A 27,847-nucleotide genomic window follows, 5' to 3' on the forward strand; every position below is an offset into this window, starting at 1 on the left:
TTTCTACTTGACTTTAACAAAGGTATTCCATTGAGACATCAGAACAGGAGGAGGCAATTCAGTATCTTGAACGTGCTCCATCATTCAGTCAAATCACAGTTGATCTGCATTTCAGTTTATTTACCTGCCTTTGCTCCATATTCTTTGATCCTCTTGCGTAACAAAAATCTGAGTCTTGAAAGGACCAGCATCCACAGTATTTTTAGGAAGAGAGTTCCAGATTTTCACTAGCCTTTGTGTGAAAAAGTACTTGCTGATTTCTCTCCAGAATGGCCAAGCTCTAGTTTTAAGATTATGCTCCCTTGTTCTTAATTCACCAACAGAGGAAATAGTTTCTTTGCATTAATCTTATCAAATCCTTTCAACACTGTAAATGCCTCAATCGGATCACCCCCTCAGTCTTCTATAATACGAAGATGTGCTACCCATTCTGCTTTGTGTATTTAATAGTTTGTGTAGCTAATATAGATTTAATAGTTTGGCTACACAACACACAAAAGTTGAAATGAGATTTTCATTAAAGATTCTGGCTCCCAGTTGCTCTCTCTGCCTCTGCTCCCAGCTCAGTTTCTCTCATCCAATGACCATAGAGTGCTGCTAAACTCAGAAGAACCTTAGATTATTTTAAAAGGAGGAAGAGGCAGACACTGGGCTGTGGTTTATGAAGGGTACAAGCGAAAAGACCATTTGAGGTATTTGTGGGTAATGACGCCAGGGATAAGTGTTTCAGTTGTAGAGGGAGTGAGCTAGAGATGGGTGTAAGTGGGCAGTGGAATGAGAAGTGGCGAAAGGTGGTGTTGACAATGGACCAGATCTGAGATTGAAAACTCAGCTCACTGTCAAACTTTATTGGGATTCTGCACTGCTGCCTTCAACCTGAGCAGTCAGTCTGGGAAGCTGGAGTCAGTTTCACGATCTTGTGGTGTAGGAAGGTTAGACTCATCCAGGCTGTAATATTGAACAGGAATTCTGGTAGTAGAGCAGCAACCTTGGAGGCAATGGCGGTATGAGAGAGTAGAGTTTGTTGGTGTTATTGTGCATGTGAAAGCCAAATTTATGCTTGTGGATGATCAACTGGATTAGATTAGATTAGAGATACAGCACTGAAACAGGCCCTTCGGCCCACCGAGTCTGTGCCGACCATCAACCACCCATTTATACTAATCCTACACTAATCCCATATTCCTACCAAACATCCCCACCTGTCCCTATATTTCCCTACCACCTACCTATACTAGTGACAATTTATAATGGCCAATTTACCTACCAACCTGCAAGTCTTTTGGCTTGTGGGAGGAAACCGGAGCACCCGGAGAAAACCCACGCAGACACAGGGAGAACTTGCAAACTCCACACAGGCAGTACCCAGAATCGAACCCGGATCCCTGGAGCTGTGAGGCTGCAGTGCTAACCACTGCACCACTGTGCCGCCGGAGTAGCATGTACATAAGGAATAGGATGACACTAAGGATAGAGCCCTGGGGCACAGTGGAGGTGCTATTCTGGCTATGGGAGGGAGATAATGAAAAGATTTGCATTTACACAGTGCCTTACACAACCGCAGGGTACCTCAGGATACTTCACAGTCAATATAGCATTTTTGAAATGTTGTCAGTGCAGGGAAGAGATACCAAGATGGTGTACTGATTCCTTAGGAATGGGTAGGTGTGCAACTAGGACGCAGTAGTACCACTGATGTAGACCATGGAGGAGAATAGGATGAGGAAGGCAGCAAGCTACAGTTTTGGTGACGCAGGATGTCTTTATTGACTTTGACCAGTCTCAGCAAGCTGATCAGAATGGACTAAAATGGGGAATGGTGGTAGAGAGGGGAGAGTAGTTGGGTGACGATACGTTTGAGGATGTTGGAAAAAAGAACAGGTTACAAGTAGCATTTGTGGTGTTCCAAAGGTGAAAATGTTCTGAAGAATTAAAGTTAGATTTGTATGGGTTCAAATAAAGTCAAAAGTTATGTGGAAGGTTGACAATGTGAGCAAGAGTCAGAGAGGTATAAATAATGAGTAATTAAGACCTGGATTGAAAGGGGTTTCAGGGAAAATGTGATGGACTTTGTGGCAGAAATTAGTTTACTTGCTGGATGGGGAGGGATGAAAGATGAAAAGTTTTGGGATATGCTTGGGTAGGAGGACTGATTGGCAGGAGAAAGGAAAGGCAGAAGCAGCCAAGGAATGGCCTTGATGTTGGAAACAAAAAAGCCAGTGAGTTTCTCCTATCTAGAATCAGAGGTAGTAATGGAGGATGTGAGAAAGAAGGTTTATGGTGAAGAGGAGGACTATGGGTTGACCAGGGATGGTCCTGAAGTAATAGGATTTGTCCATGGAGAGGGGGAGATTGTACTGTTTGAAGTGCTCAAGCCAGATCTAGAGGTGGGCAAGCAGGTTGGTTACATGGCAGCTATGGTCTGGTCTGTGACCCACAGTTTCAAATCTATGGAGGTGACTGTTGTACCGGGGGTATAGTGAGGGTGGATCTGCTGGAGACAATGACTCTGAATGTGGAGGCAAGATAATTATTGAGATGAACAGAGCTGTGGTGTGGCTGACAGGCCAGAAGAGGGAGAATTAAAAAGTGGAGAAGGTGCAGCTGATAGACTTAGAGTTTTCTGCAGACAGAATGAGATGTCGGTAGCCAGGGAGAAATTACAAAATGATTGGAGATGGTCTGTGTAACCACTGGTGAGCCACTACCTTTAGAACCACGCTCCTTACCCAATTCAGAGTGAGACAACTCCCCCAGAACTCTTCCTCCACTCCCCACTGTTCATGAAATACTCATAATACTACTGGAATAAACTACAAAAATTTAATTTTTTGTGGCGGTACATTAATGCTAACTCAATGGGTTAAAGTAATACAACATCTATCAATATTTATACATTCTTTGGAAACTGTTTTTCTCTCAGCTCTGGTTGTCAGTGTGACCATCACAAGTCACAGTAATAATAAGCAATGTAGGGTAAACCTATACCACTAGTGTGGAAGGGGCAGGGAAGCTGTGATTTGTTGAATACTTCTGTTCAACCTTGGAATTATCAATTCTTTTTCTAGGCAAAATATTCCCTATGAAAATTATGCCAGACTTCAGAAAAGACTAAAGGATCTACAGCGTAGACACAATGAATTCCGAAGGCTCATTTTGGGAGCAAATTTTTCAACTACTGGTCTGTGTAATTCAACCAATTTTCTATCTTCTACCTTAATGCAAGGCACAGAAGCAACATTCGTAAACATTCAGGTACTTAATTTTAGAGAAGTTGGTGCATGTCTTCAATCTGCTAAAAATTGTCAATTTTAATTTTGTATTTAATTCATTTTAAAATGCAAAACACAATATCCAATCAGTGAGACATTTTCTATATTAATTATACTTCATATTCACTGTGTATCCAGCTGGAAAAAATTACAGGGTTGTTGATCTTTAGAGCTTCCTGTTCATTCTCTTTACTAAATACGTTTCAGGATGATTTCTAGTTGTAGTCCCTTTTTGCAGTTATCAATCACATTGTCAGCTCTGCTGTGAGAGGAACTTTGTTTCAGCACTACTAGTTTTATAGTTTAAATCATTTTGGCAAATTCTTCTATCAAAAAGAAAATTTGCAGGGCTATGGGAAGAGAGCAGGTAAGTGGGACGAATTGGATAGCTGATTCAAAAAGACAACATAGACACAATAGGCTGAATTACTTCCTTCTATGCTGAATGATTCTATGAGAAAGTACCCCTTAAGTTAAAAGCTCAGGGTAAGCTTCCACATATACACCAATATGCAGCAACAATCATTTCTCTGTGCTTCCTCCATTTGATGCTAAGGCTTCAAACACCTACTATCTGTCCAATTTCAAAGCAATTAAGGCAACATTTCTTCTCTTCGGCAAAGCCAAAGTTATCTTCCTCAGCTTCCAGTAGGCTTTGGCCTTCACTCCAACAAAGTCGTTAGGTGCTATTTCAGGCCAAACCCACAGGTGTAGAATCTCAAGTACTTCTCAATTATGAACTGAGCACCTTTCCCCAATTCTTTCCATTACCAAGGCCACTTTCCTCTACCTGTGAAACATTGCCTTGTATTCATTCCCTGCCTTTCCCCTAATCTGCATTCTACCACCTTGAAACTCAATGTCTTCCTAGCCACTTTTCTTGACTATACTCCGCACTATACATTGCAACAGAAAGCAGTCACAGACATCATCAACTGCACTGCCATCACCACCATCTTTGCTAAATTCCACTGGTTCCCCATATCCCAGCAAATTGACATTGTTCTCATTTTCAAATCCCTCTATGACCTCAACACCTGCCCCTCTCAGTCATATGTTAGCCCACACATCCTCTGCTTTTCCAATATCAGTTCACTCCTCGTTTTCTACTCCCTCTGCTGTACCACTCTTGATCACTCTATTACCCTTACACACTGCTCTGTGGAGCTTCCTAGCTCTCTTCACTAGAATGATTCCAGGATGAGAGGGCTGTCCTATGAGAAAAGATTGATTAGAATGGGCCTATGTTCTCTGGCTTTCAGGAGAATGAGATGATGTAATTGAAACGTATAAAAGAGGGCTTGACAGCATAGATGCTGACAGGCTGTTTCCCTGGCGAGAGAGTCTAGCACTAGGAGTCATGGTCTCAAGAAAAGGGATCAGACATTTACGATTGAGATGATAAATGTTTTCACTCGGAGGTTTGTGAATCTTTGGAATTCTTTAGCACAGACTAATTCGATGAGTATATGCAGGACTGAGATCGGTAGATTTTTGAGTACTAAGGAAATTGAGGGTTTTTTGTATTCGTTCTTGGGATGTGGGCATCCATGGCAAGACTGGCATTTATTGCCCATTCCCTAATTGCCCTTGAGAAGTTGGTGGTGAGCCACCTTCTTGAACCATTGTAGTCCATGTGGTGTAGGTACACCCAGAGTGCTGTTAGGGGGTGAATTCCTGGATTTTGACCCACTGAAAGAACAGTGGTATAGTTCCAAGTCAGGATGGTGATACGGGTATAAGGTGTGACAAAGCGGAGTTGATGTAGAAGTTCAGCCATGATCTTATATAATGGCGGGGCAGGGTCGGGTGGGGAGGGTGCTGTATGACCGAGTCCTGCTCCTATTTCTTATGACGTTCTTATGCTCCCAAAAGGAGTAAGGACTTGTTTGGAGAAGTCACCCCGGCATGTGGCACAAGAAGGTGGCATACATACATCTCAGCTTTAGGCTTACTAATCATTGCTCAAGTTGTTATACTACATAAACTGTACTTGCTTGCCTCCTGCCTCTTGAGAATGATAGTTATCAGTCTCTAACAAGGGAAATACTCTATACAAGTACTCACTTTAAAGATGTGGCTTCAAACAAGTTCCTTCAGTTTATATAGTAAATACATATTTCACTAAGACTTGTTTTTACATTTATTCAAGTATGATAGGATAGGTTTGTGGGTTCTTGATTTTTATGCCGCCGTTGGTGGTTAAAATGGACTAAACTTTGAGAGAGACCACCTATATATAGTGCAGGAAAGGGGAAGACTGTGTGTTGTCTGCAGTAGGAATATAGAAACAGAAGTGGACCATTCAGCTCCTTGGTGGAGATACAGGTCAGCCTTGATCAATTTAATGGCAGATGATCTGTACCTCAACCCTATTTACCTAACTTTGCTCCATATCCCTTAATGTCCTTTAGGCAAGGAAATCTGCTGTCCTCACCTGGTCTGGCCGACATGTGACTCCAGACCCACAGCAATGTGGTTGACTCTTAAATGCCCTCTGAAATGGCTTAGCAAGCCACTCAGTTGTATCTAACCGCTGCGAAGTCAGTAGAACAGAATGAAATCGGACGGACCTCCTGGCATCGACCTAGGCACCAGAAACGACAATGGCAAACACAGCCCTGTTGACCCTGCAAAGTCCTCCTAACTAACATATAGGGTTTGTGCCAAAGTTGGAAGAGCTGTCTCACAGACTAGTCAAGCAACAGCCTGACATAGTCATACTCACGGAATCATACCTTACAGACAATGTCCCAGACACTGCAATCACCATCCCCGGGTATGTCCTGTCCCACCGACAGGACAGACCCAGCAGAGGTGGTGGCACAGTGGTATACAGTCGGTACCCTGGGAGTCCTCAACATCGACTCCGGACCCCATGAAGTCTCATGGCATCAGGTCAAACATGGACAAGGAAACCTCCTGCTGATTACCACCGACAGCCGATGAATCAGTACTCCTCCATGTTGATCACCAGTTGGAGAAAGCACTGAGGGTGGCAAGGGTGCAGAATGTACTCTGGGTGGGGGACTTCAATGTCCATCACCAAACGTGGCTTGGTAGCACCACTACTGATCGAGCTGGTCAGGTCCTAAAGGTTATAGCTGCTGGACTGGGTCTGCGGCAGGTGGTGAGGGAACTAACAAAGGGAAAAACATACTTGACCTCGTCCTCACCAATCTGCCTGCCACAGATGCATCTGTCCATGACAGTGTTGGTGGGAGTGACCACTGCCCAGTCCTTGTGGAGACGAAGTCCTGCCCTCACATTGAGGATACCCTCCATCGTGTTGTGTGGCACTACCACTGTGCTAAATGGGATAGATTTCGAACAGATCTAGCAATGCAAAACTGAGCATCCATGAGGCACTGTGGGCCATCAGCAGCAGCAGAATTGTACTCAATCACAATCTGTAACCTAATGGCCCGGCATATCCCCCACTCTGCCATTACCATCAAGCCTGGAGACCAACCCTGGTTCAATGAAGAGTGCAGGAGGGCATGCCAGGAGCACCACCAGGTGTACCTCAAAATAAGGTATCAACCTGGTAAAGCTACAACACAGGATTGCTTGCATGCCAAACTGCGTAAGCAGCATGCGATAGACAGAGCTAAGTGTCCCATAACCAACGGATCAGTTCTAAGCTTTGCAGTCCTGCCACATTCGGCCGTGAATGGTGGTGGATAATTAAACAACTAACCAGAGGATGTGGCTGCACAAATATCCCCATCCTCAATGTTCGTGGAGTCCAGCACATCAGTGCGAAAGATAAGGCTGAAGCATTTGCAACAATCTTCAGCCAGAAGTGCCGAGTTGATGATCCATCTCTGCCTCCTTCCGAAGTACCCAGAATCACAGATGCCAGCCTTCAGCCAATTCGATTCACTGCGCGTGATATCAAGAAACGACTGAAGGCACTGGATGCTGCAAAGGCTATGGGCCCTGACAATATTCTGGCAATGGTACTGAAGACCTGTGCTCCAGAACTTGCCGCACCCCTAGCCAAGCTATTCCAGTACAGCTACAACACTGGCATCTACCCGGCAATGTGGAAAATTGCCCAGGTATGTCCTGTACAGGACAAGTCCAACCCGGCCAATTACCACCCCATTAGTCTACTCTCAATCATCAGTAAAGTGATGGAAGATGTCATCGACAGTGCTATCAAGCGGCACTTGCTTAGCAATAACCTGCTCAGTGACACTCAGTTTGGGTTCCACCAGGGCCACTCAGCTCCTGACCTCATTACAGCCTTGGTTCAAACGTGGACAAAAGAGCTGAATTCAAGAGGTGAGGTGAGAGTGACTGCACTTGACATCAAGGTAGCATTTGACTGAGTATGGCATCAAGAAGCCATAGCAAAACAAAAGTCAATAGGAATCAGGGGGAAAACCCTCCGCTGGTTGGAGTCGTACCTCGCATAAAGGAAAATGGTTGTGGTTGTTGGAGGTCAGTCATTTCAGCTCCAGGACATCACTGCAGGAGTTTCTCAGGGTAGTGTCCTAGTCCCAACCATCTTCAGCTACTTCATCAATGACCTTACTTCATTCATAAAGTCAGAAGTGGAGATGTTCGCTGATGATTGCACAATGTTCAGCACCATTCGCGACTCCTCAGATACTGAAGCAGTCCGTGTAGAAATGCAGCAAGACCTGAACAATATCCAGGCTTGGGCTGATAAGTGGCAAGTAACATTCATGCCACACAAGTGCCAGGCAATGACCATCTCCAGCAAGAGAGAATGTAACCATCTCCCCATGACATTCAATGGCATTACGATTGCTGAATCCCCCATTACATCCCAGGTGTTACCATTGACCAGAAACTGAACTGGAGTAACTATATAAATACCATGGCTACAAGAGCAGGTCAGATGCTAGGGATCCTGTGGCGAGTAACTCACCTCCTGATTCCCCAATGCCTGTCCACCATCTACAAGGCACAAGTCAGGAGTGTGATGGAATACGCTCAACTTGCCTGGATGGGTGCAGCTCCAACAGCACTCAAGAAGCTTGACATCACCAGGAGAAAGCTGCCCGCTTGACTGGCACCCCATCCACAAGCATTCACTCCCTCCACCACTGGCGCACATCTACAAGATGCACTGCAGCAATGCACCAAGGCTCCTTAAACAGCACCTTCCAAATACGCAACTTCTACCAACTAGAAAGAAGAGGGCAGCAAATGCATGGGAACACCACCACCTGCAAGTTCCCCTCCAAGTCTCACACCATCCTGACTTGGAACTATATCGCCGTTCCTTCACTGTCGCTGGATCAAAATCCTGGAACTCCCTTCCGAACAGCACAGTGGGTGTCCCTATCTCACACGGACTGCAGCAGTTCAAGAAGGCAGCTCACCACCACCTTCTCAAGAGGAATTAGGGATGGGCAATAAATGCTGGCTGAGCCAGTGATGTCCACATCCCATGAATGAATAATAAAAATGTTTGCCTAACAAAAATATTATTGATCTCAGTTTTGAAAGCTGAGATAGTACTTAGCAAAGCAGGCATCCCCGAAATGTTCTACATTGTCTCGATAACCTTGCATGTTATGTGGCCTTACTGAATGGCAGTCTCCTAAAGGCGAGGGCTGTGAGCGACAGTGTCATTTACCCCTTACTGGAGTAGCTGCCTTCAGTTCTTTTGATGAGCTAATGGTTTGGGTTACTATTTAAGGAGGATAAAGCAGGTTACAAAAGCGCCATATTTTAAAACTCTTAACCAATATCTTATAACAATATACTTTTAAAAAATTGCATGACCTTTTTGCCTTGAAGGAAGAACAGCATCAAAGAGAGGTGTGTCTGCTCCGAAAGCGGCTGGAGGAACTCGAGGCTAATCAGAAGCAGCAGTTACAGGAGCTTGGTGCTCTTGATTAACCTGATGTTCACAGAGATGCGGGAATGCAATTTCTATGAGACTTCAAAAATCTTTGGATTAATTCAGCTTTTTTTGACTTGCAATCATTTATCAGGTGCTAACTATTGCACAGTTCTGAGTTTGGAAATAATTCTATATGTGCTGAGCAATGTGTACAGGTTTACGTGGTGCAATGCGGTATTTCAAGTCTTTACAGATAACTTCTTGTGCCTTGAAAAAATGTTCTGCTTTGATCCTACGGACAGTGCAGTATGCTGAATGGCTGAACTGTAAACCATAAAATGATACCTCACACATAGTCTACAGTCATCCTTTACCCCACCTCCCTCTTGTGCGCAACACTTAGCCATGATTTTAAGGAGCCAATTCTGCCATCTTATTGATGACTCTGCACTTGTAAAAGTTCTAGAAATTCAAAGATTAAACAGTGACTACATGCTGTGAAGTCTGTGTTACATGCTGTAGAAAAGCTATTTTTTAAATTTATAGTATGAAAGCTTTGAAAATATACTTGGCAACTGGAATATTATGGGTGTTTTCATATACTTCCAGTTGTTCTGCTTCCTTAATCACTACACCATCCCCACCCAGCCCAGAGGCTAGCTAGAAAACTTGCTCCCAACTTTCTAAAATTTGTAATCACATACTGAGGTGCATGAATGGTCTGAGATGACTTGATCACTTAACCATATTTGGATGTTTTCAGTGCAAAATTTGCCTTAGGAAGAACGGGAACAAATTAGGAAGCTGCCAGTTTTCCACAGCACAAATTATTACCATTCAAGTCAGTCACGATTTTGGACTTCTTCGCACAAAAGGTAATGGAAATCTGGAACTCTCTTCCCCACCATCCCCCTCCAACACCACCCCCCCCCCCCCCCCCCCCCCCAACAACGGCCCCTGCCAAAAGCTGCTGTTAATGGGTCAATTGAAATTATTAAGGTCTGTTATAGATGGATTTTTGTTAGGTAAATGTATCAAGAGAAACACAGCAAAGACAGATAAATGGAATTGAGGTGCACATCAGCTATGATCTTGGTTGATTGGTGGAATCCATCGAACCGGAGTGGAAGCAAGTCATCCTCAATCCTGAGGGACTGCCTATGACAGGTGGAATGGACTGGAGGGGCTGACTGGCCACCTCTATCCCTAATGTTTCTTTGCAATGGCTATTTTCCAAGAAAAGCTTGGGTTTTGTTTCATATGTTACTCTTCATCGGAACAGAAAAATTGTCCCATCCAAAATATGAATCTACTTTCCCTTTCAGAATAAAATGGTGGTTGGTCTTCATTTCCTGAATTGTGTTTCCTTTTTACCAGCTTTACTGAATGTGTATTGTTCATTTTCTTTGCTTAATCTGAATGGGAGGTTAAAAAAGATCCTTTTAAATTGCAATTGGAAGAACAAAGGAAGATGATCAGATTCAAATGCTAAATGCTGATGAGATTTTTAAAACAGCCAAGTCTAAAACAATGGGAGTTAAATGGGGTGGAGGGGAGTTAAAAAGGAGAAAACTGAGGTTTTAACTAGAATAAAACTTGTAAACTCCTAGGCTTGTTTAAGCTCCCTGAAGTGAAATGACACCACATTGCAGATTCCTGGCTAAGCTGCTTGTTCCTGCACACTATTGGAGCCAACCAACACTATAATTTAAAACAATGAGCCCGCAGTAGCAGGCTTGTTTGTGAATGACAGGAAATTGAAACGCTCAAGTCCCCAGCAGCATGCAAGAAAACATCTCTTCGCTAAATTTATTTTTTTCTTTCTGCATTTTATAAAATTGAGGTATTTATGGAATTTCTGCAGAAAACCTTATACTTCAAAATGGATTATAGGTACAAGTGCATGAATGTTCTCTTTAATCTTTGACTGTGGTGCTGCGTGACTGTTCTGAATGCATTAAAAAAAACTTTAATCTGCTTAGCCAGCATTTTTTTTATTTTTCTACAACTGCGGAATTATGTTGTGGTTTCTGTAAATAACTGCAATAACTAAGCTCCAAGCACACACCCTAGGGCTTATGTTCTGTTTTTATTATCTAGTAGCACCTAATGTAGAAAGCCCTTGCCAAGAATGGCAGCAACAGTGGTATTGAGTTGTTAAACTTTCTTTGCTTTTTTTGTACGCAATTGTTCCAGAGTTGACACTTTTACAAAATATATCTAATTTATGATAAACTTAATGAGAGAAATATTTTTTCAACATGTTTGTCACTCATGATTTTATTTTGGTCTTTTTTAAAAAAAGAAATGATTATTTCTAATGTTCCAATAACTGATTTTGTACAATTCAAGTATTTCATAATTGATGTGACTATGTGACTTTGGAAAGAGCAACTGTTTTATTGACTATTGACATAACAATACTTGTCAAATAAATACTTTGCATGTTCATACTGTGTGTATATAAACTAGAATCAAAACCACCATCAGCAAGGTGCAATGTGGGTCTGGACATGTGGTCATGACTGATTATGTAATTCCCAAAACCAAATTCTAAGCTGAGGTGCAGTCTGGATTGCGCAGCATGAGTAGGCAGATGAAAGATTACAAAGGCCCACTAAATACACCTTAGAACCTGGGAATATTAACCCTGATTGGCAGAAAGACAACCACTGATGGACCCTGATGACAGCATGTCTGCCCAGTCTGTTTGAATGTATTTGAGGCTGTGAGATTTAGCTGCCTAGTGCCTGGCTCACCCAGCTCCTGGTGTGATGTGTGCCCAGGATCGGACTCTTCAATAAGTGTACTCAACAGACTTTCCTGTGACTTTTCAGCATTATGATGTTGTAAGTGAGCTATGTGAAGTAAAAATTAATTTGGCAGGATGCTGTACCACTCTTGTGGACCAAATCGTTGTTACTTCCTATCTGTCATGGTTCAGGTATCAGACTGATACTGAGGCTCTAACCACCCTTTCAGATGGATGCAAAGGTTCCCATGAAATGACTCAAAGAAGAGCAGGGGAGTTTTCCCCAGTGTCCTGGCCAATATTTATTTCTCAACCAACATCATTAAACCAGATTTGGCAGTTATATAGCACCTCACTCAGGACCTCCCAAAGTGCTTTACAGCCAATGAAGTACTTTAGAAAAGCCAAATACTGCGGATGCAGGGAACCTGAAACAAAAACAGAAAATGCTGGAAATACTCAGCAGGTGAGGCAGCATCTGTGGAGTGAAAAACAGAGTTAACTTTCAGGTCCATGTGAACTTTCATCAGAACTTCAGAAATAACAGGTGGAATTTTATTGAAGCAGATCCACTTGCGGCAGATTGGGAACCTGTTTGCTTCAGCAGTGGGCTTTGCTGTGACTGTTTAACCCAACCATGGTATTAGCATCCCGCTGCTGTGTTTCCTCACCAATCACAGAGTGCAGGTGTGGACCAATCACAGAGAGCGAGTGTGTTGGAAGGCCCCAGCATGAGTCAGCTGATGCTGAAGGGTGGAGGAAAAGGAATAAGAACAAAGACATGGGAAGGCTGTTGCCCCTGTTCTCTGACTCATCGCTGAGGGTGATGCTGCAGACGGTGAAGGCCAGAAGGTATGTGCTGTTTCCCTGTGGATGGCAGGAAGAGGCTAGCCCTGCAAAAACAGGCATGGATGGAAGTTTCAGAGGCTGTTAGCAGCAGGAGTGTAGTCCTGAGGACATGGATCCAGAATCTCAAAAGGTTTCATGACCTCAGTTCAGGAAATGAGTGGTATGCCACTTGCAGGTGCCAACTACCACTTTCTGACTTTCCCAGCATTCTCCTGCACAGTATTGCTCAGAAAAACACACTGCAGCTCCACTCATTCCGTTCTCTCCAGGTACCACCTCAAATCTCCATCTGAACAGCCAGCACTGACAATACTCACACTTGCTCTTAGTAATATCTCGCACGCATCCCTCAGTCACCCTCCTCAAATTTTGCCATTCCGTATTGTCTACACATTGTACTTCTCACATCATAACTCTGCTTTCTTTTGGAGCAGAAGAGAGCAGACAGTCCAAGGAGAGGCAGAGAACCAGGGCTGAAGCTGCAGTCATTGCCACTGTAGACTGCAGTGGAGGAGCACGCCTTGGAGATTGGCAGTGTGGCACAGATATTAGGGTGTCAGTGATGGAGAGATGGCGATTGTCCCCAGACCTGGTGACAGAATTAGATATGATGCTGCCAATTGGCACCTAACGTTCACTCAAGCTGAATTGCTGTCACCAGTAACAAATGTCAAGAGATGCAGAATGTAGACTTTGAACCTTTTCTACTTTTCAGTTATAATCAATGTCTTCCATCTCCCACAGGTCCTTCAAAGATGATGGAGAAGCAGCAGTGGAGGAGGTTGAGGAGTCCTCAGAGGAGGGTGAGCTGTTTGAGGATTCGATGTCACATGACTCAAGCACACCTTCCCCACCAACCCAGATACACTCACCCGGTGGATACTGCAGTAGGAATAGCTAGATTGTCACATGGTGAGACACATATCGCATGTGAGCAGAAACAGGTGCTGGAGACGGTGGAGAGTCCCATCAGAGGCTGGATGTAGATGCTGAACCTCAGGATCATCTATAAAAAGGGATGTTCGAGAGCAGCATCAGGAAATGTGTGTGTCTGTCAGTATTTGCAGAGGCAATAGCATGAGTGCCATGATGTCTCAGGCATTTGCGCTGATCTCTACCTCAGTGGAGTGGTCACCTCCTTGGAGAATTAGCTGTGGCAGGCAACAAAGTGCATACTGGTCCTCAGCAATGGCTTGCGCAGTTGTTCTGCCACTTCACACAGGATGGAGGAAAGCCTTGCCATGGTGTCTCCAGGCCTCACTGAAATGCAGCCGTGTTCTCCAGCTCTTGGCTAGCAGGGAAGTGTGGGTAAGTCATGAGAGGGAAGATGGAGAAAGAGCACATGGCAGTGGGAACTCTTCTCAAGGCACTCCCACTTCTCATCCTTTGCTTCCTCCACCCTCAGGCAAAGCCCCACATGCTGCCTCCTGCCCCAATGACAGTGTCTCCGCAGAGCAGTGGGAAGCATTTGGGGAGGTCAAACAAGGCAAAGGAATACACAATTAATGGGAGGATACTGCAAGGTGTAAAGGAAGTGAGGCACCTTGGAGTGAATGCCCACAGATCCCTGAAGATAGTAGGACAGGTCCATAAGGTGGTTAAGAAGGCATATGGAATCCTTTTCTTTATTAGCCGAGGTATAGAATTATAAGAGCAAGGAGGTTATGCTGGAATTATATAAATCATTAGTTAGGCCACAACTTGAGTACTGCGTGCAGTTCTGGTCACGTCATTACAGAAAGGATGTAATTGCACTAGAGAGGGTACAGAGGAGATTTACGAGGATGTTGCCAGGACTGGAAAAGTGCAGCTATGAGGAAAGATTGGATAGGCTGGGGTTGTTCTCCTTGGAACAGAGGAGGCAAAGGGGAGATTTGATTGAGATGTACAAAATTATGAGGGGTCTGGATAGAGTGGATGTGAAGGGCCTATTTACCTCAGCTGAGGGGTCAGTGACTAGGGGGTATAGATTCAAAGTGATTGGTGGAAGGATTAGAGGGGAGATGAGGAAAAGGTTTTTCATCCAGAGGGTGGTAGGGGTCTGGAACTCACTGCCTGAAAGGGAGGTAGTGGCAGAAAACCTCAAATCATTTAAAAGGTGCCTGGATGTGCACCTGCAGTGCTGTAACCTGTAGGGGCTATAGACCAATGCTGGAAAGTGGCCGAGTGGCTCTTATTTTGGGGCAGGCGCAGATACGATGGGCCAAGTGACCACTTTCTGTGCCGTAAACTTTCTATGATTTTATGCACAGGTGCAGATGGGGCTGTTTTTGGCAGGTCCCTCGCCGACTCCAAAATCCAGAGGAAGTCTGCCATGGGCATTGCATCTGTCAGAGTAGGGGAACAAGCAGCCTCCCTCTAGCTCTGCTGAAGCCACAGGCCTTGCACCTCGGAGAAGTACTAGGAAGCGAATCAGAAAGAAGTAAAGTTGCTCAACGGGATTCACTTGGCTGTCTATAACAATGTTCATGGCATTATGTTTATGTTTATTTCTTGAACTCCTCATTCTCCTGGCCTCAAATATGTTGCAAACCAAATTCCACATAAGGCGAATCCATCTTCAGGTGAATAGTATGACCAAATTGAAAGATAAAGGAAAGTTGTAAATGTAACAAGTTAGATTTTGGACTGCGGGGATGATTTATATTGGAGGTGGGGCGGTGTCACGGGTTATGATTGCACTGCCATATGGCCTCACACACTCAGATTAGCTAAAGCATGCCCATATGAGGCCATTGCAGGCTTCTCTGGCAACCAGGTGAGTGGCTGTAGGCACCCAGGCTTCTCCACCTTAGAAGATGCCGATCAGTCTGCACCTTCCTCTTGCTGCAACTCCAGTCCTCTCTGAAAGCAAGGTGTTGTGCTAGGCACAGCAGACCACAACCATTCTGGACAACATAGATGGTGCATACTGAAAGTCACCTCCAGATCATTCCAGGCACCTGAAATGCATCTTCAGCTCAATGGCTTGCAATATGATCATTGTTGTGGTTGTGTGGCTCTTGTTGTACCTCTTCTCTGCATCAGTAGAACTCCTTACAGGAGTCATCAACCAGGACCTCAGAGGGTTGCTCTAGTCTTAAGGGAGCCCCCTGCTCACGTATTGTGGAGGTGTGAAGACCTATGGGAGATGTGACTGTTGCAGAAAGAATGAATCATTGCAGCTTCCAGGATATCTTACGCAGCCATGCATGATAATCTTCTGGTGTCACAAACGAGCTGAACATTGAGAGAATGGAATCTCTTCCAATTGATGAATACCCCAGGGAATTCAGCTACTGCAGCAAATCTTTCAGCCCTCTGTGCCTGACTGGCCTCATTAGTATCAAAGTGGACATAAGTGGCGGCCTTGGCAAACAAAGCATCAGTGACCTGGGAGATGAGCAGCAGATTGTATGATGCTGCAGACGGCACCAGCAGATCCCAGGAAGGTGCCAGAGGCAAAGAAATTTAGGGCTGTGGTTACCTTGATAGCCACTGGCAATGCATGTTGACCTGGCCCTGTTGGAAAGAGGTCTTGTTCCATGAGACTGCAGATGAACTGACTGAATAGCTCCGTGGAGAGCTGGCATGAATTCGATGGGCCAAATGGCCTCCTTCTGTGCCATAATTGACTCTATGTCAACAATGTCTTGCCGCTAAAGCCTGAGCCTCCTGCGGCACTGTTGTTCTGTAATGTTGAGGAATCAAATCCTCTGTCTGTATTTTAAATACTGGGTGTATCGCCTCCTTCAAGCTGGAGCTCTGTGTCTCTGTCCTGTGGAGCAGCACGTGGCTGAGGAGAATGCAGCTAATGTTGATGTTGTTGCTGTTCTGGCAAAAGGCTGAAAATTCCACAAAATTTCCATTATTGATGAGGTAAGGCATCAAACCAATGGTGCAATTGTTGACATGTCCTGTCTCTGAGGCAATTTACATAATTTCACACTTATTTGCATATTATTGTGTGATAAAAGCTCAAGGTGGAGTTCAGAAGAAGAAAGAATTAGCCAAAGCACTTTATTTTCATGAAAACAAAATTAACAAGGTTAACAAAGCACTTTTTGGAATACAGTGTTTTACTAACAGAGGAAAACCATGAACTAGGTAGTGAAAACAGTAACGGGAAACTTCATCGAACCTCATAGGATGGTCAGAGAATCAATAGCCCGAAGAGTGATGGGAAACATGGGTATTAATGCCCCAAAATTGAAAGAGTTATGAGGTACAGTGGCAGATGGGCACTGCACCCAGGGGACATTGGCAACAAGGGGACACTGAAACCCATAGGTACACTGACACTGGAGGTCAATGTTCCACTAGAAACCTGATGGAGGGGGGACATTGCACCCAGAGGGTCACTGACACTGGGGGGGCATTGCACCCAGAGGGTCACTGACGCTGGGGGAGGGGGCTGGCATTGCACCCAGAGGGTCACTGATGCTGGGGGGCATTGCATCCAGAGGGTCACTGACGCTGGAGGTCACTGCAGCCAGAGGGACACTGTCGCTGGGGGGGGAATGCACCCAGAGGGACACTGACGCTAGGGTGGGGGGAGCAGCACCATGAGGGACTCTTAAGTCATCCAGGTAAGTTATGATTATCAAATAAATTTAATGCTCAAGAAGCAGCTGTCTCTGCTAGGATTTATGATTGATCTGAACTGTCAGACATGGATAGCTAATTTACATTGATTACACTGTACACCAAAGCTCACTGACCCATGTAGGATAGTGCGATTTAACAATCTAACAAACCAGTAATTATACTTACATATCTAGTTGTAGTCTGTATTGCAAACATTATAAGGCACTATTTGTGATTCTTGTAGTTAGTAAAATTAGAATATTAAAAAAGGAGAGGTCACAGGTGAAAGGATAGACCACCTGCTATGCAAACATCACTTGTTCTACTTGTGTTTTACTTAACAATTAACATTTGTGCAAAAACATATATTAGCTTAAATATAGATCTTTGATCTTAAATGTAACAAATACAGTTGCTTTCCTGTATGAAAGTAATAAAATAATATTAGATCTGTTCAAGTTATAAAGAGAATACTGGTGTGAAAAATGTACTTTGTGACTATTTTGAATTGAACAATTATTTATCTATTTTACAGAAAATAATTTTAGTAAACATGACAGGAAATGTCGAGGTTGAAAGGGTCAAAGCGAGACTGTCCCCATAATTACCCTGAAAAAAATACCAAACAGCTACAAAGAATCATGATTTAGAGGAATCGTTTTGTTTTCATTATTTTTGATTGAAGTGCATGCCAACAACATCACATGATCACCAGTTTGAATTAAGTGATGCTGGCCCCTGATGGTGGTCCTGATCTCACCAATGGTGCTGTCTGTAAGATAAATCGGACAATTGGCCTTTCTTCTGAGGGCTCGGCCTCACTTGAAGCGTTTGGTTTGTCATTAGCGTTATTGGAGACACCAACGCCAGTCGAGGAAAACATCTCCTGCTGTTCCCCTTACAGTTGTCTCTTACGTAGTATATTTCCCATGGCATTTGTTCACTCCCATCCACACTTTGATTTGTTGTTAAGGTATTCTTTTATTTTTGAAATGCCCTCATTAATTTCTTGCAAACCTTCATTCACCAGTTTACTTTCCAACTGTAAAGCAAATTCAAGAGTGACAGATTCGCAAGCTGAATCTTCACCAGATTACACAGCATGTATAGCACCCAAACCTGTCCATGCCAGCATTTATGATGCATTGAGGAAGGGCAGCCCTCTTTGGTTCATGTAATGTGTCATTGGTAAAAAGGTGTCAAGTGTTGCAGTATGTTTTAATAATGAGAGCAACTACCTTGGTCTGAACTATAAATATAACAGAGCCTGAAATTATGGATTCGGCACAATCCAATCGGAGCTCTGGCAGATGGCTCCAAACTAGGTTAAGACCAGACCAGGACTATCGTCCCTAGCAGTTTCGGATGTGCCTGGTTGGGAGTGAAGCCTCTGCCTGCCCCAAGCAAAGACACGATCATGGCTAGGAGATCTGGGTAGGGGGTAGGGTTTCCATATCCCTGATCTGGGGGAGCATTAAGCCCAGTACATTGGTGAGAGCAGACATATGGGGGAAGTAGGCCTCTTTCTGAGCAGCACTCCACCTGCCCCAACATCTCCATGAATCGTAACAGAGCATCACCTCGGTCACAATTTCTGACCTTCCCACTATGGGCAATACCTGGGATATGCTTCTAGTGATGCAGGCGTTGCTGCCATTACTTAAATTAAGTGACCCGTCCCCTCTCCCTGACCCAGTGTTGGAAGCCACTGGCATCAAAGACCTACAGGTTTTCGACCCATAACTGGCTTGCTCCTGACCTGGGCACCTCTGCCTGGGGATCAGAGAGCCTGTGCCAGTGACCATCTGGGTTTGCGGCCCCCTAAAGCTATGGGATGCATAAGGATTGAAACTGTTGCCACGGATGCAAAGCTGTACACTCCTCCCTCACCTGAACGGAATACTTTTGGATGTATTTCCCAAGTTCGACCATAGCGTCCTTTTCATTAAATTCATTTTCATGTTTCTGAAAGAAAATGATCACGTTATTTAAAGATGTGACCCCCTGCCCAGTGGGACGAAGTGAATGATGATCCAGGAACCTTGGGCTGAATTTCATAAGCCCACCGCCAAAATAGGCAGCAGGTGAAAAAAAAGATCCTCCGCGATTCCAATCGCAGCGGCTCATTTAGATAGCCGGGGTGGCCCTCCCCCGCCCCCCCACCCACCCCCAGACTGATCATGTGGAGGGGCACGGGCTGTCCATCCCTGACAATGGCGTTAGGCTGCCTGTGCACAGTTGCTGATGCCATTTTTAAAGGGCTGTCAGCCCTACTGGGACATGTAAATATTTAAAGTGAAATTGAAATAAAATGAATAAATACATTTCTTTTGCCCCTCTTTCCCCCCCATATCAATTAAATTAATTATTTGCCTACCCCCCACCCCCAAAAACACTTACCTTCACAATCTGACTTTTCCTTCCTCAAACTGCACAAACTTTCAACTCTAACCCTTCCCATCATCCCCTACACCCATGACATTCATTTGACCCCCCAACTGAGAAACCTACCTTCTACCCCCTCCCCGCCAGTGTTGCACCTCGTTTCCCCAGACAGGGATCTAAAGGTATGGCAGTGCTAGCCGCTGAAGATTGTGGCGGGACCACAGGAGGCCATGGGAGACTCATTAATTCAGGTAATTAAATTTATTTAAATATTTAAATGGCGGTTCCGTCGCCGAGTGGTGAGGGGGCCGCTACAAGACCTTGCCGCTGCCGGCAATATCGGGCCAGATCCTGCTGGTGTCGAGATCCGTGGTGGGCCTCATCTGGGACCATCTTCACGTACCACCAACCTCCCCACCCCCAAAAACGGATTCTAACATTGAGGCCTCTATAAAATCCAGCCCCTTGTTTCTTAAAACTCATGCTCATTACCTTCGATTCCTCGGTGAGGAAGTGCTCCATCTCCTCCTTGGGCACTGTGCCTAAGTCAGCAATCTGCCGGTAGTAAGCTTTTACTTCCTCCTTGTAACGTGGAATGTCTCTGGCGTAAAGCACTTTATTGGTTGGAGAGTGCTAAAAAGAAATAACTTAGATTTATATAGCGCCTTTCAAGACCTCAGGACATCCAAAGGGCTTTACACCCAATGAAGTACTTTTTAAAAAGTATACTCACTGTTGTAATGTAAGAAACGTGGCAGCCAATTTGTGCACAGCAAGCTCCCACACCAGCAATGTGATAATAACCAGATAATCTGTTTTGTGACATTAGTTGAAGAATAAATATTTGCCAAAACACCCAGGAGAGCTCCCCGATCTACTTCAAATAGTATCATGACATTGCAAGAGGGCAGACACATCCTCAGTTTAATGTCTCATCCAAAAGCAGCCACCTCCATCAGTGCAATACTCTCTCAGTACTCTCTCAGGAGTATCAACCTGGATTGGGTACTCATGACCCTGGAGTGGGACTTGAACCCATAGAACCCATTGAAGCAAGAGACCACTGTGCTACCACTGAGCTATGGCTGAAAAAGCAGAACATGTCGCCAGTTAAAACCAATGTTCAGTTGCTTTAAAAAGTGGGTAAATGGTGCTGAGATACAGACTAACCACGATCTGATTGAACAGAGGGATAGCCTTGATGGGCTGAATGGCCTACTCCCATTCTCATATACTTAATGGCACAGGTATTCTTAACCTGCAATAAGATCTCTCCACCAAATCTTCACCCAGAACTCCCTGTGCTTCTGGTAAATTTATTTAACGTATTTATATCGTGTGATGAATAGGCTGTTGGTGTAAATTTAGAAGTTCTTTTTAACGATTTTAAAAAATATTTCTCAATTGACCACAAACTACTAGAACCAAACAATAGTAGGAAAACAAATTGACATTGAGCCCAACATGAGACTGAAACATAGGTTCCTATTTTAACTCTCCCTGAAACTGGGTGGGGAGAAAAGGGGAATTAAAATTAAGGCAGCTATTTACCAGTCAGGCTAGAGCTGTTGGGAGGGGGATCATGGGCCTGAAGAGGCCCAGCATGTCAGGTACAAATTTAATTCTGAGTTCCCTTGTGGGCAGGGTTGCATCTCCGGGCCTCACAAGGAAGGTTTGCCCCCTCCCCCCTACCAGTGATGTCCAGATGTCCCCCATGCCACTTACCTGAGACCCCAGAGCCTCCTGCCACCGAACTCTTGCTCCAGCCCGCCAGCTAGGTTGTGGATGTGCCCAGGTTCGCTTGGGAATTCCAAAATATTTATGGTAACAAGGCCTGAGGCTAAGATTGTGAGGGCCTCCTCGTGCCCGGACTCCCCAGTTTGGGACACGCACGCACCTACCACCCTCTCTCTACTTCACTCCTTTCAGAGTACACACAGCCCTAGGAAACCCAGTTTTACCCTTGCACCTCCGCCCAGTCCTCTGAACAGAAACAAGAGTGAAGGAAAGAATGTGAAAAGAGGAAGAAGGACAAACTAGAATAACAGCTTGCATTTAAATACCAACTCTACTTTAGAAAAGGCCCTTCTCAGAGGTATAATCAAACAAAGATTAGACGTCGAGCTACAGAAGGAGATGTTAAGAGGGGTGGCTAATAGTTTGGTCAAAGAAGTAGGTCTTAAGGAGGGTCTTCATGGCTGAGAGAGGTGGAGAAGAGGTGAGATTTAGAGTGGCAATTTCAGAGAGTGAGGCAGAGGTGGCTGAAGAAATGTCCAGTGGTGGTGGGGCAAAGGGATTGGGTGGCTGCACAGTCAGAGGAACAGAGAGTGGTGCCAAGTGGGGTAGTTGTAGGGGGAGTGATATGGTTGGGCACCTGTTCCAGCGATAAAGAGCCCATTCAATGGGATTTTGAGGTCTGGAACTCCGTTAAATCTGTCATTTGCGCTAAGGGAAGCCAAACAGGTGTCTCGGTGCAGCTCATTGCATAGAGGCCTCACAATCACAGAGGGTGGGGATCCTGGATGGCAGTGGAGCAGATTATTTTTATAGGCCCCTGGAGCCCAAAACCATAAACTCCCAACTATGGGTGTAACGCGTGGGTGTATAACGGATGGGTGTATAATGGGCGGGTGTATAAAGGCTAGCTATGTGACAGGTGGGTATATAACAGACAGGCATATAACAGGTGGGTATGTAAAAGACAAATGTCTAACGGGCGTGTATATAACGGGTGGGTGTGTATAACGGCCAAGTGTGTAATGGGTGGGTGTGTAATAAGCAAGTGTGGAACAGGCAGGTATGTAATGGACGAGTATATAACGGACAGGTGTGTAATGGACGGGTATATAACAGGTGGGTGTGTAATAGGCAGGCGTGTAACAGGCGGGTATGTAACGCGCAGGTGTATAATGGGCAGGTGTGTAACAGGTGGGTGTGTAACAGGAGGGTCTGTTACGAGAGGCCAATCACTAACTCCCATTTTCCACCAATGGTTAAAATCAACCCTAATAGAATTACCTTCCCAAGCTGATGTGACACTAAGGAGAATGAATCCATGAAGGCCTGTGCAATGACAGAAAGACAGCCATCCAAGTGCGGGGTTTTCTCGATATCGAACACGAACTGAGGGTTTTTAATGATGTTTATCCAAAAGCGCAGAGGAAGGCTGGTGAAGAAAGAAGAATAATGTTAAAACCTGACTGTCAATTTCAAAATCAAAACATGAAGGATTTTGTTTTGTTCCATTTCCTGAACAACTCAGTGAATGTATCGGAGTAACTGAGCCACACTGATAAGTTACGGTTGCAGTTCTGAACCCTGCTACATGCTGGTCTCACTACAGTGATGTTATCACTGACCGTACATGGTTCACAGGATTGAGCAAATTGGCATCAGTTCGTTACTGGCCGAGACCCTCAGCCGCTGAAAGGAAGATCTGAAGTTGGAGTAAATCGCCGGTGGTCGCCTTCACCGACCGGTAATCTGATGGATCCAATCGCTTACCTCTGTAGAACCTGACTGATTATCACTCCATCGCATATCAGTGGAATGAGATTTGGTGGGGAGGGAGGGTAGAGTTTACAATAGGCAGGTGATTCAGTCCGCCAGGATTGCTGCCCATGTGGTGAAGAGAAAGACGTACTCCACTGACCACCTGTCTGAGGGCATGTCTTATGGAAGAGTTGTTAAACTGAGGGCTCGTCTGTCCTCTCAACTGGACATGAACGATCCCATGGCACTATTCGCAAAAGAACAAGGCAATTCTACCCCCATATTCTAGCCAATATTGATTCCTGAACCAACATTAAAACAGATTTTATCCCATTGCTGTTTGTGGGAGCTTGCTGTACACAAATTGGCTGCCATGTTTCCTACATTACAACAGTGTACGCTTCAAAAGAACTTCATTGGCTGTAAAGCACTGTGGGATGTCCTGAGGTTGTGAAAGGTGCTATAGAAATGCAATTCTTTCTTTTAGGAAATCTGTGCCATTTGGTCATTTGTTGTGCTCCACGCTTACTGCATAGAAGTTGTTTTTGACCAGACCCTGTTTTGAATTCAACTGGAGCAGGCAGCAGGGAGACAGGGAAGGAACAATGTAATCATGTATGCAGAATTATCAGAAAGCTCCATGTGTTACCAGGTCAGAGGGAGAACCTAGGGACTGGAGTACATTCAGAGATTGAGGATGTTCATATCTATGGTAGCTAATCCAACATTCAGCCTCCACACACAAGTGCACTATACTCAAACAGGGCAAAACCTAGAAACAAAATGCTGGAAAACACCCAGCAGGTCAGCAGTGTCTTTGGAGAGAGGTGGGTAGCATTAACCTTTCCGTTCTATCACCCTTTGTAGAAATCAGAACTCTACAGCTGAACAGACAAGGTCAGATTAAAGTGGCAGTCATCGAACGAGGGTGTGCATGTATCTTTGAGGTGGCTTCACCCAATAGGTAGGTCTTTGCCCAATTCACAAAGAAATCCATTCTCCATAATGAACTCAAGGTCAACCTACTAGCTGCCTGTACCTTCTTGAAGTAGAGCTGTACTGAGCTGCTTACCCAAGTAACAACGACAACTTATATTTATATAGTGCCTTTAATATCATAAACCCTCCCATGGCAGTTCATAGGAGCAGTGGTTAGCATCGCAACCTCACAGCTTCAGTGACCCAGGTTCAGTTCTGGGTACTGCCTGTGTGGAGTTTGCAAGTTCTGCCTGTGACCGCGTGGGTTTTCGCCGGGTGCTCCGGTTTCCTCCCACAGCCAAAGACTTGCAGGTTGATAGGTAAATTGGCCATTGTAAATTGCCCCTAGTGTAGGTAGGTGGTAGGAGAATTGTGGGGATGTGGTAGGGAATATGGGATTAATGTTCTTTTCTTTCTTCTTTCTTCTTTTGGGCCTCCTTATCTCGAGAGACAATGCGGGATTAATGTAGGATTAGTATAAATGGGTGGTTGTTGGTTGGCACAGTCTCGGTGGGCCGAAGGGCCTGTTTCAGTGCTGTATCTCTCTATGAGCCACATAAGGTGATATTAGGTCAGGTGACCAAAAGCTTAGTCAAAGAAGTAGGTTTTAAGGAGCTTCTTAAAGGAGGAAAGTGAGGTAGCGAGGCAGAGAGGTGTAGGGGGGGTATTTCAGAGCTTGGGGCCTAGGCAACTGAAGGCGAGGCTACTAATGGTGCAGCAGTTAAAATTGGGGATGCACAAGAGGCCAAAATTGGAGGAGTGCCGATATCTTGGAGGGTTGTAGGGCTGGAGGAGATGACAGAGGTAGGGAGGGGCGACGCCTTAGAGGGATTTGAAAACAAGAATGAGAATTTTAAAGTCAAGACATTGCTTGACCAGGAGCCAATGTAGGACTGTGAGCATAGGGGTGATAGGTCAACAGAACTTGGTTCGAATTAAGACACGGACAGCATATTTTTGGATGACCTCAAGTTTATGGAAGGTAGAATGTGGACGACCAGCCAGGACTGCATTGGAATAGTCAAGTCTAGAGGTAACAAAGACATGAATTAGGGTTTCAGCAGTAGGTGAGCTGAGACGGGGTAAAGTCGGGCGATACTATGGAAGTGGAAATAGACAGTCTTAGTGATGGGTGTGAATATGAAGTCGGAAGCTCATCTTGAGGTCAAACGTAGCACCAAGGTTGTGAACAGACTGGTAATGTAAGAAATTAATGTAAGAAATGTCAATGTGTCGGAAGGACACTGGGCCCAGCAGAATGGTTTGTGTTGGTTGTATCTAATTGAACCTCAAGTCCTTTCTATAGGGCTTCTCGATCCCAAGTGAGGCTACACACACCAGCTAATCCCCGAACATATGGTAACAATGTTGAACTTTTTCCTTGAGAAGTGGGGAGTTCAAGACCCTCGAGCCTAGAGAGGATTATAATCCTCCTGCCCTCCTCAAGGCTGCGAGCGTACAGCCAGTACACATTTGCTATTTTCTAAATGGTGAACACTCTTGAGTTGTAGCAAAAGCACCAATAATTGACGTAAATATACAAAGTGCGACATTCAGTACCTGTTAGTCTTCCATATATGTAACACATCAGGGTCGGTTAGCTTCTTATTGTAGGCCTGTGTCTGCAAAATGTCAAAGATGTGCCTAACGGCTATTGGTGGCTTGTTATTTGGAATGGCCCATATGCTTCTAAAAAGGTTCTCAACAAAAGAGTGAAGTGCGACCTGAAACAGGAAGAAACAGCACTTCAAACAAATTTGTGATTATAATTAAACCTCCACATGAGAGACAGAGAGAGCGAGAGAGAGAGCTGTTCTTGTCACACAAAAAAACTCATGCAACAAGCCTGCTTAGAGATAGCTAACTGGGTGAATGTTGTCACTAACACCCAAAGGACCTGGTTGGAAAATTGCAGTCAAAAAAGCTATCAAAGTAAGATTCAAGTTGCTGCCCATAGTATACATGCCACGAAGTTTAGATGCTAAACTATTCCTTTTTAAATAGCTTTTCTTTATGGCTGCTCCTTTTCTTCCTGTATTCCTTATCACCTCAGGAGCTGTCCTAGATTGAAAGACCCAAACCGACTCTGAGCTAAGCAACTCCAGCTCCTGTAAAATATTCCCAAAAGGAATTTCCAGGACTGCCTGGCTTTAATCATCAGGAAACAAACTATCATGGAGCATTTGGTAGTGTAGTGGTTGTGTTATTGGAGTAATAATCCAGAGAGAGTGAGTTCAAATACCATCGTGACAGAGGCCTCTGAGTCAGAAGGTTGTGGGTTCAAATTCCACTCCAGAACCTGAGTGCATAATCCAGTCTGAAACTCCAGTGCGGTACTGAGAGAGTGCTGCACTATAGGAGGTGCATTCTTTCAATTGAGATATTAAACCAAGGACTGTCTACCTTCTATTTTGAAGAAGAGCAGGGTAGTTATCCCCAGTGTTCTGGACAATATTTATCCCTCAATTAACATCACTGAAGCAATGGCCCAGATTTCACATTTAGCGGTGAAGTAATAATGCCGCTGCTAGCCTTGAATCTGCCCACAAAGATCCAGCAATCTCTGTGATGTGGATTTCTACTTTCCCAATGTTCGTTTGAATCTGGAGTCAAGTCAAGGGGATCTCCAGGCATCTAGCGACAGTGATGTTATTAATCAGGGTAAGCAGCCAATCACATTGAAATATTTCCACAGGCAGCAAACCAGGAAGTAAAATACACTGATTACAGAGAACAGAATAAATATTGGGACATACACATGGGATTAATGTAAAAGCTGAAATATCATAAACTATAATTTTTTATCATAATGGAGAAATTTGGTATGCTAAAAATATAAAATTAGTTTTACTGGGTCAGAAATGTTTTTAAGCAGTAAGGAAGGACTTAATACACTGTTAAAAACCCAGTTACACCTCATTCAACAAGGTGTAACTTTGCAAGGAGTTTACTGTGAGACAAATGTATAGTGTAGAAAGGCAAATTCTCATCAGTTCAGTGATTTTTAATTGATTGCAGTCTGTGGGAACATCAACACCACACCCTATGGAAAAGTGTAGAATCGCAGACAGTAATTATTGGATTTTCACATTTAAATGTACATGTGTGGTCTCCAGAAGTTGCATTCAGTTTCACAGGAGTAATGGTGGCGAATACTGACAGTTTCACCATCATCAGTACTGCAAAATCCAGTCATGATCACATTGCTGTTTGTGAGAACTTGCTCTGTGAAAATTGGCTGTCGTATTTCTTTCATTGCAACAGCATACACTTCAAAGGTTATTCTTTAGCTGTAAAGCTCTTTGGGACCTCTTTGCAGTTGTGAATGATATATAAATGCAAGTCTTTCATTTTTTCATGAAATCATTCCAAACTGTGGCTTTGCAAACCACGGAAACATTGCAGCAATGAAGCATGAAGACTGAGCTAGGACTCAATTAATGGATAATTTCTGATTCGCAAGCACTGAAGTAACTCTATGTACTCTCTTAGGCCTGAAGTATTATCAGTATGATACTAAATTAACAGCTTTGGCTCATTGCTCGTACTGTTGCATCTGAGTCATAGGTTCAAATCCCACTCCAGAGTCTTGAGTACATAATGTAGGCTGACACTCACAATGCAGTATTGAAGGAGTGCTGCCCTGTCAGAGTTGCTGTCTTTCGGTTGAAAGGCTAAACTGAGGCCCTCGCTGCCCTTTCAGGGATGTGATAGATCCCATGGAAC

General features: G+C 44.4%; 2 protein-coding genes across 6 annotated transcripts in view; one reads left to right on the forward strand and one right to left on the reverse strand.

Moving 5' to 3' along the window:
• The window catches only part of cep83 (centrosomal protein 83), an 81,229-nt gene extending 69,704 nt beyond the window's left edge, over nucleotides 1-11,525 (forward strand). For all 5 annotated transcript variants that reach the window (XM_068058805.1, XM_068058806.1, XM_068058807.1 and 2 more), the window contains 2 exons: nucleotides 3,069-3,255; nucleotides 9,054-11,525. In XM_068058805.1, coding sequence (XP_067914906.1) covers nucleotides 3,069-3,255; nucleotides 9,054-9,155 — 289 coding nt within the window. In that variant the 3' untranslated portion in view covers nucleotides 9,156-11,525. The remainder of the gene's footprint in view (nucleotides 1-3,068; nucleotides 3,256-9,053) is intronic.
• Nucleotides 11,526-16,676: 5,151 nt separating this feature from the next.
• plxnc1 (plexin C1) overlaps nucleotides 16,677-27,847 on the reverse strand; it is a 158,719-nt gene continuing 147,548 nt past the window's right edge. The window contains exons 30-34 of the mRNA XM_068058810.1: nucleotides 25,682-25,845; nucleotides 22,670-22,817; nucleotides 20,144-20,284; nucleotides 19,157-19,231; nucleotides 16,677-18,308 (exon numbers count right to left, since the gene is read on the reverse strand). Coding sequence (XP_067914911.1) covers nucleotides 18,207-18,308; nucleotides 19,157-19,231; nucleotides 20,144-20,284; nucleotides 22,670-22,817; nucleotides 25,682-25,845 — 630 coding nt within the window. The 3' untranslated portion in view covers nucleotides 16,677-18,206. The remainder of the gene's footprint in view (nucleotides 18,309-19,156; nucleotides 19,232-20,143; nucleotides 20,285-22,669; nucleotides 22,818-25,681; nucleotides 25,846-27,847) is intronic.

This window comes from Heterodontus francisci, chromosome 27, assembly GCF_036365525.1.
Source record: "Heterodontus francisci isolate sHetFra1 chromosome 27, sHetFra1.hap1, whole genome shotgun sequence".
Taxonomy (NCBI): Eukaryota; Metazoa; Chordata; class Chondrichthyes; order Heterodontiformes; family Heterodontidae; genus Heterodontus; species Heterodontus francisci.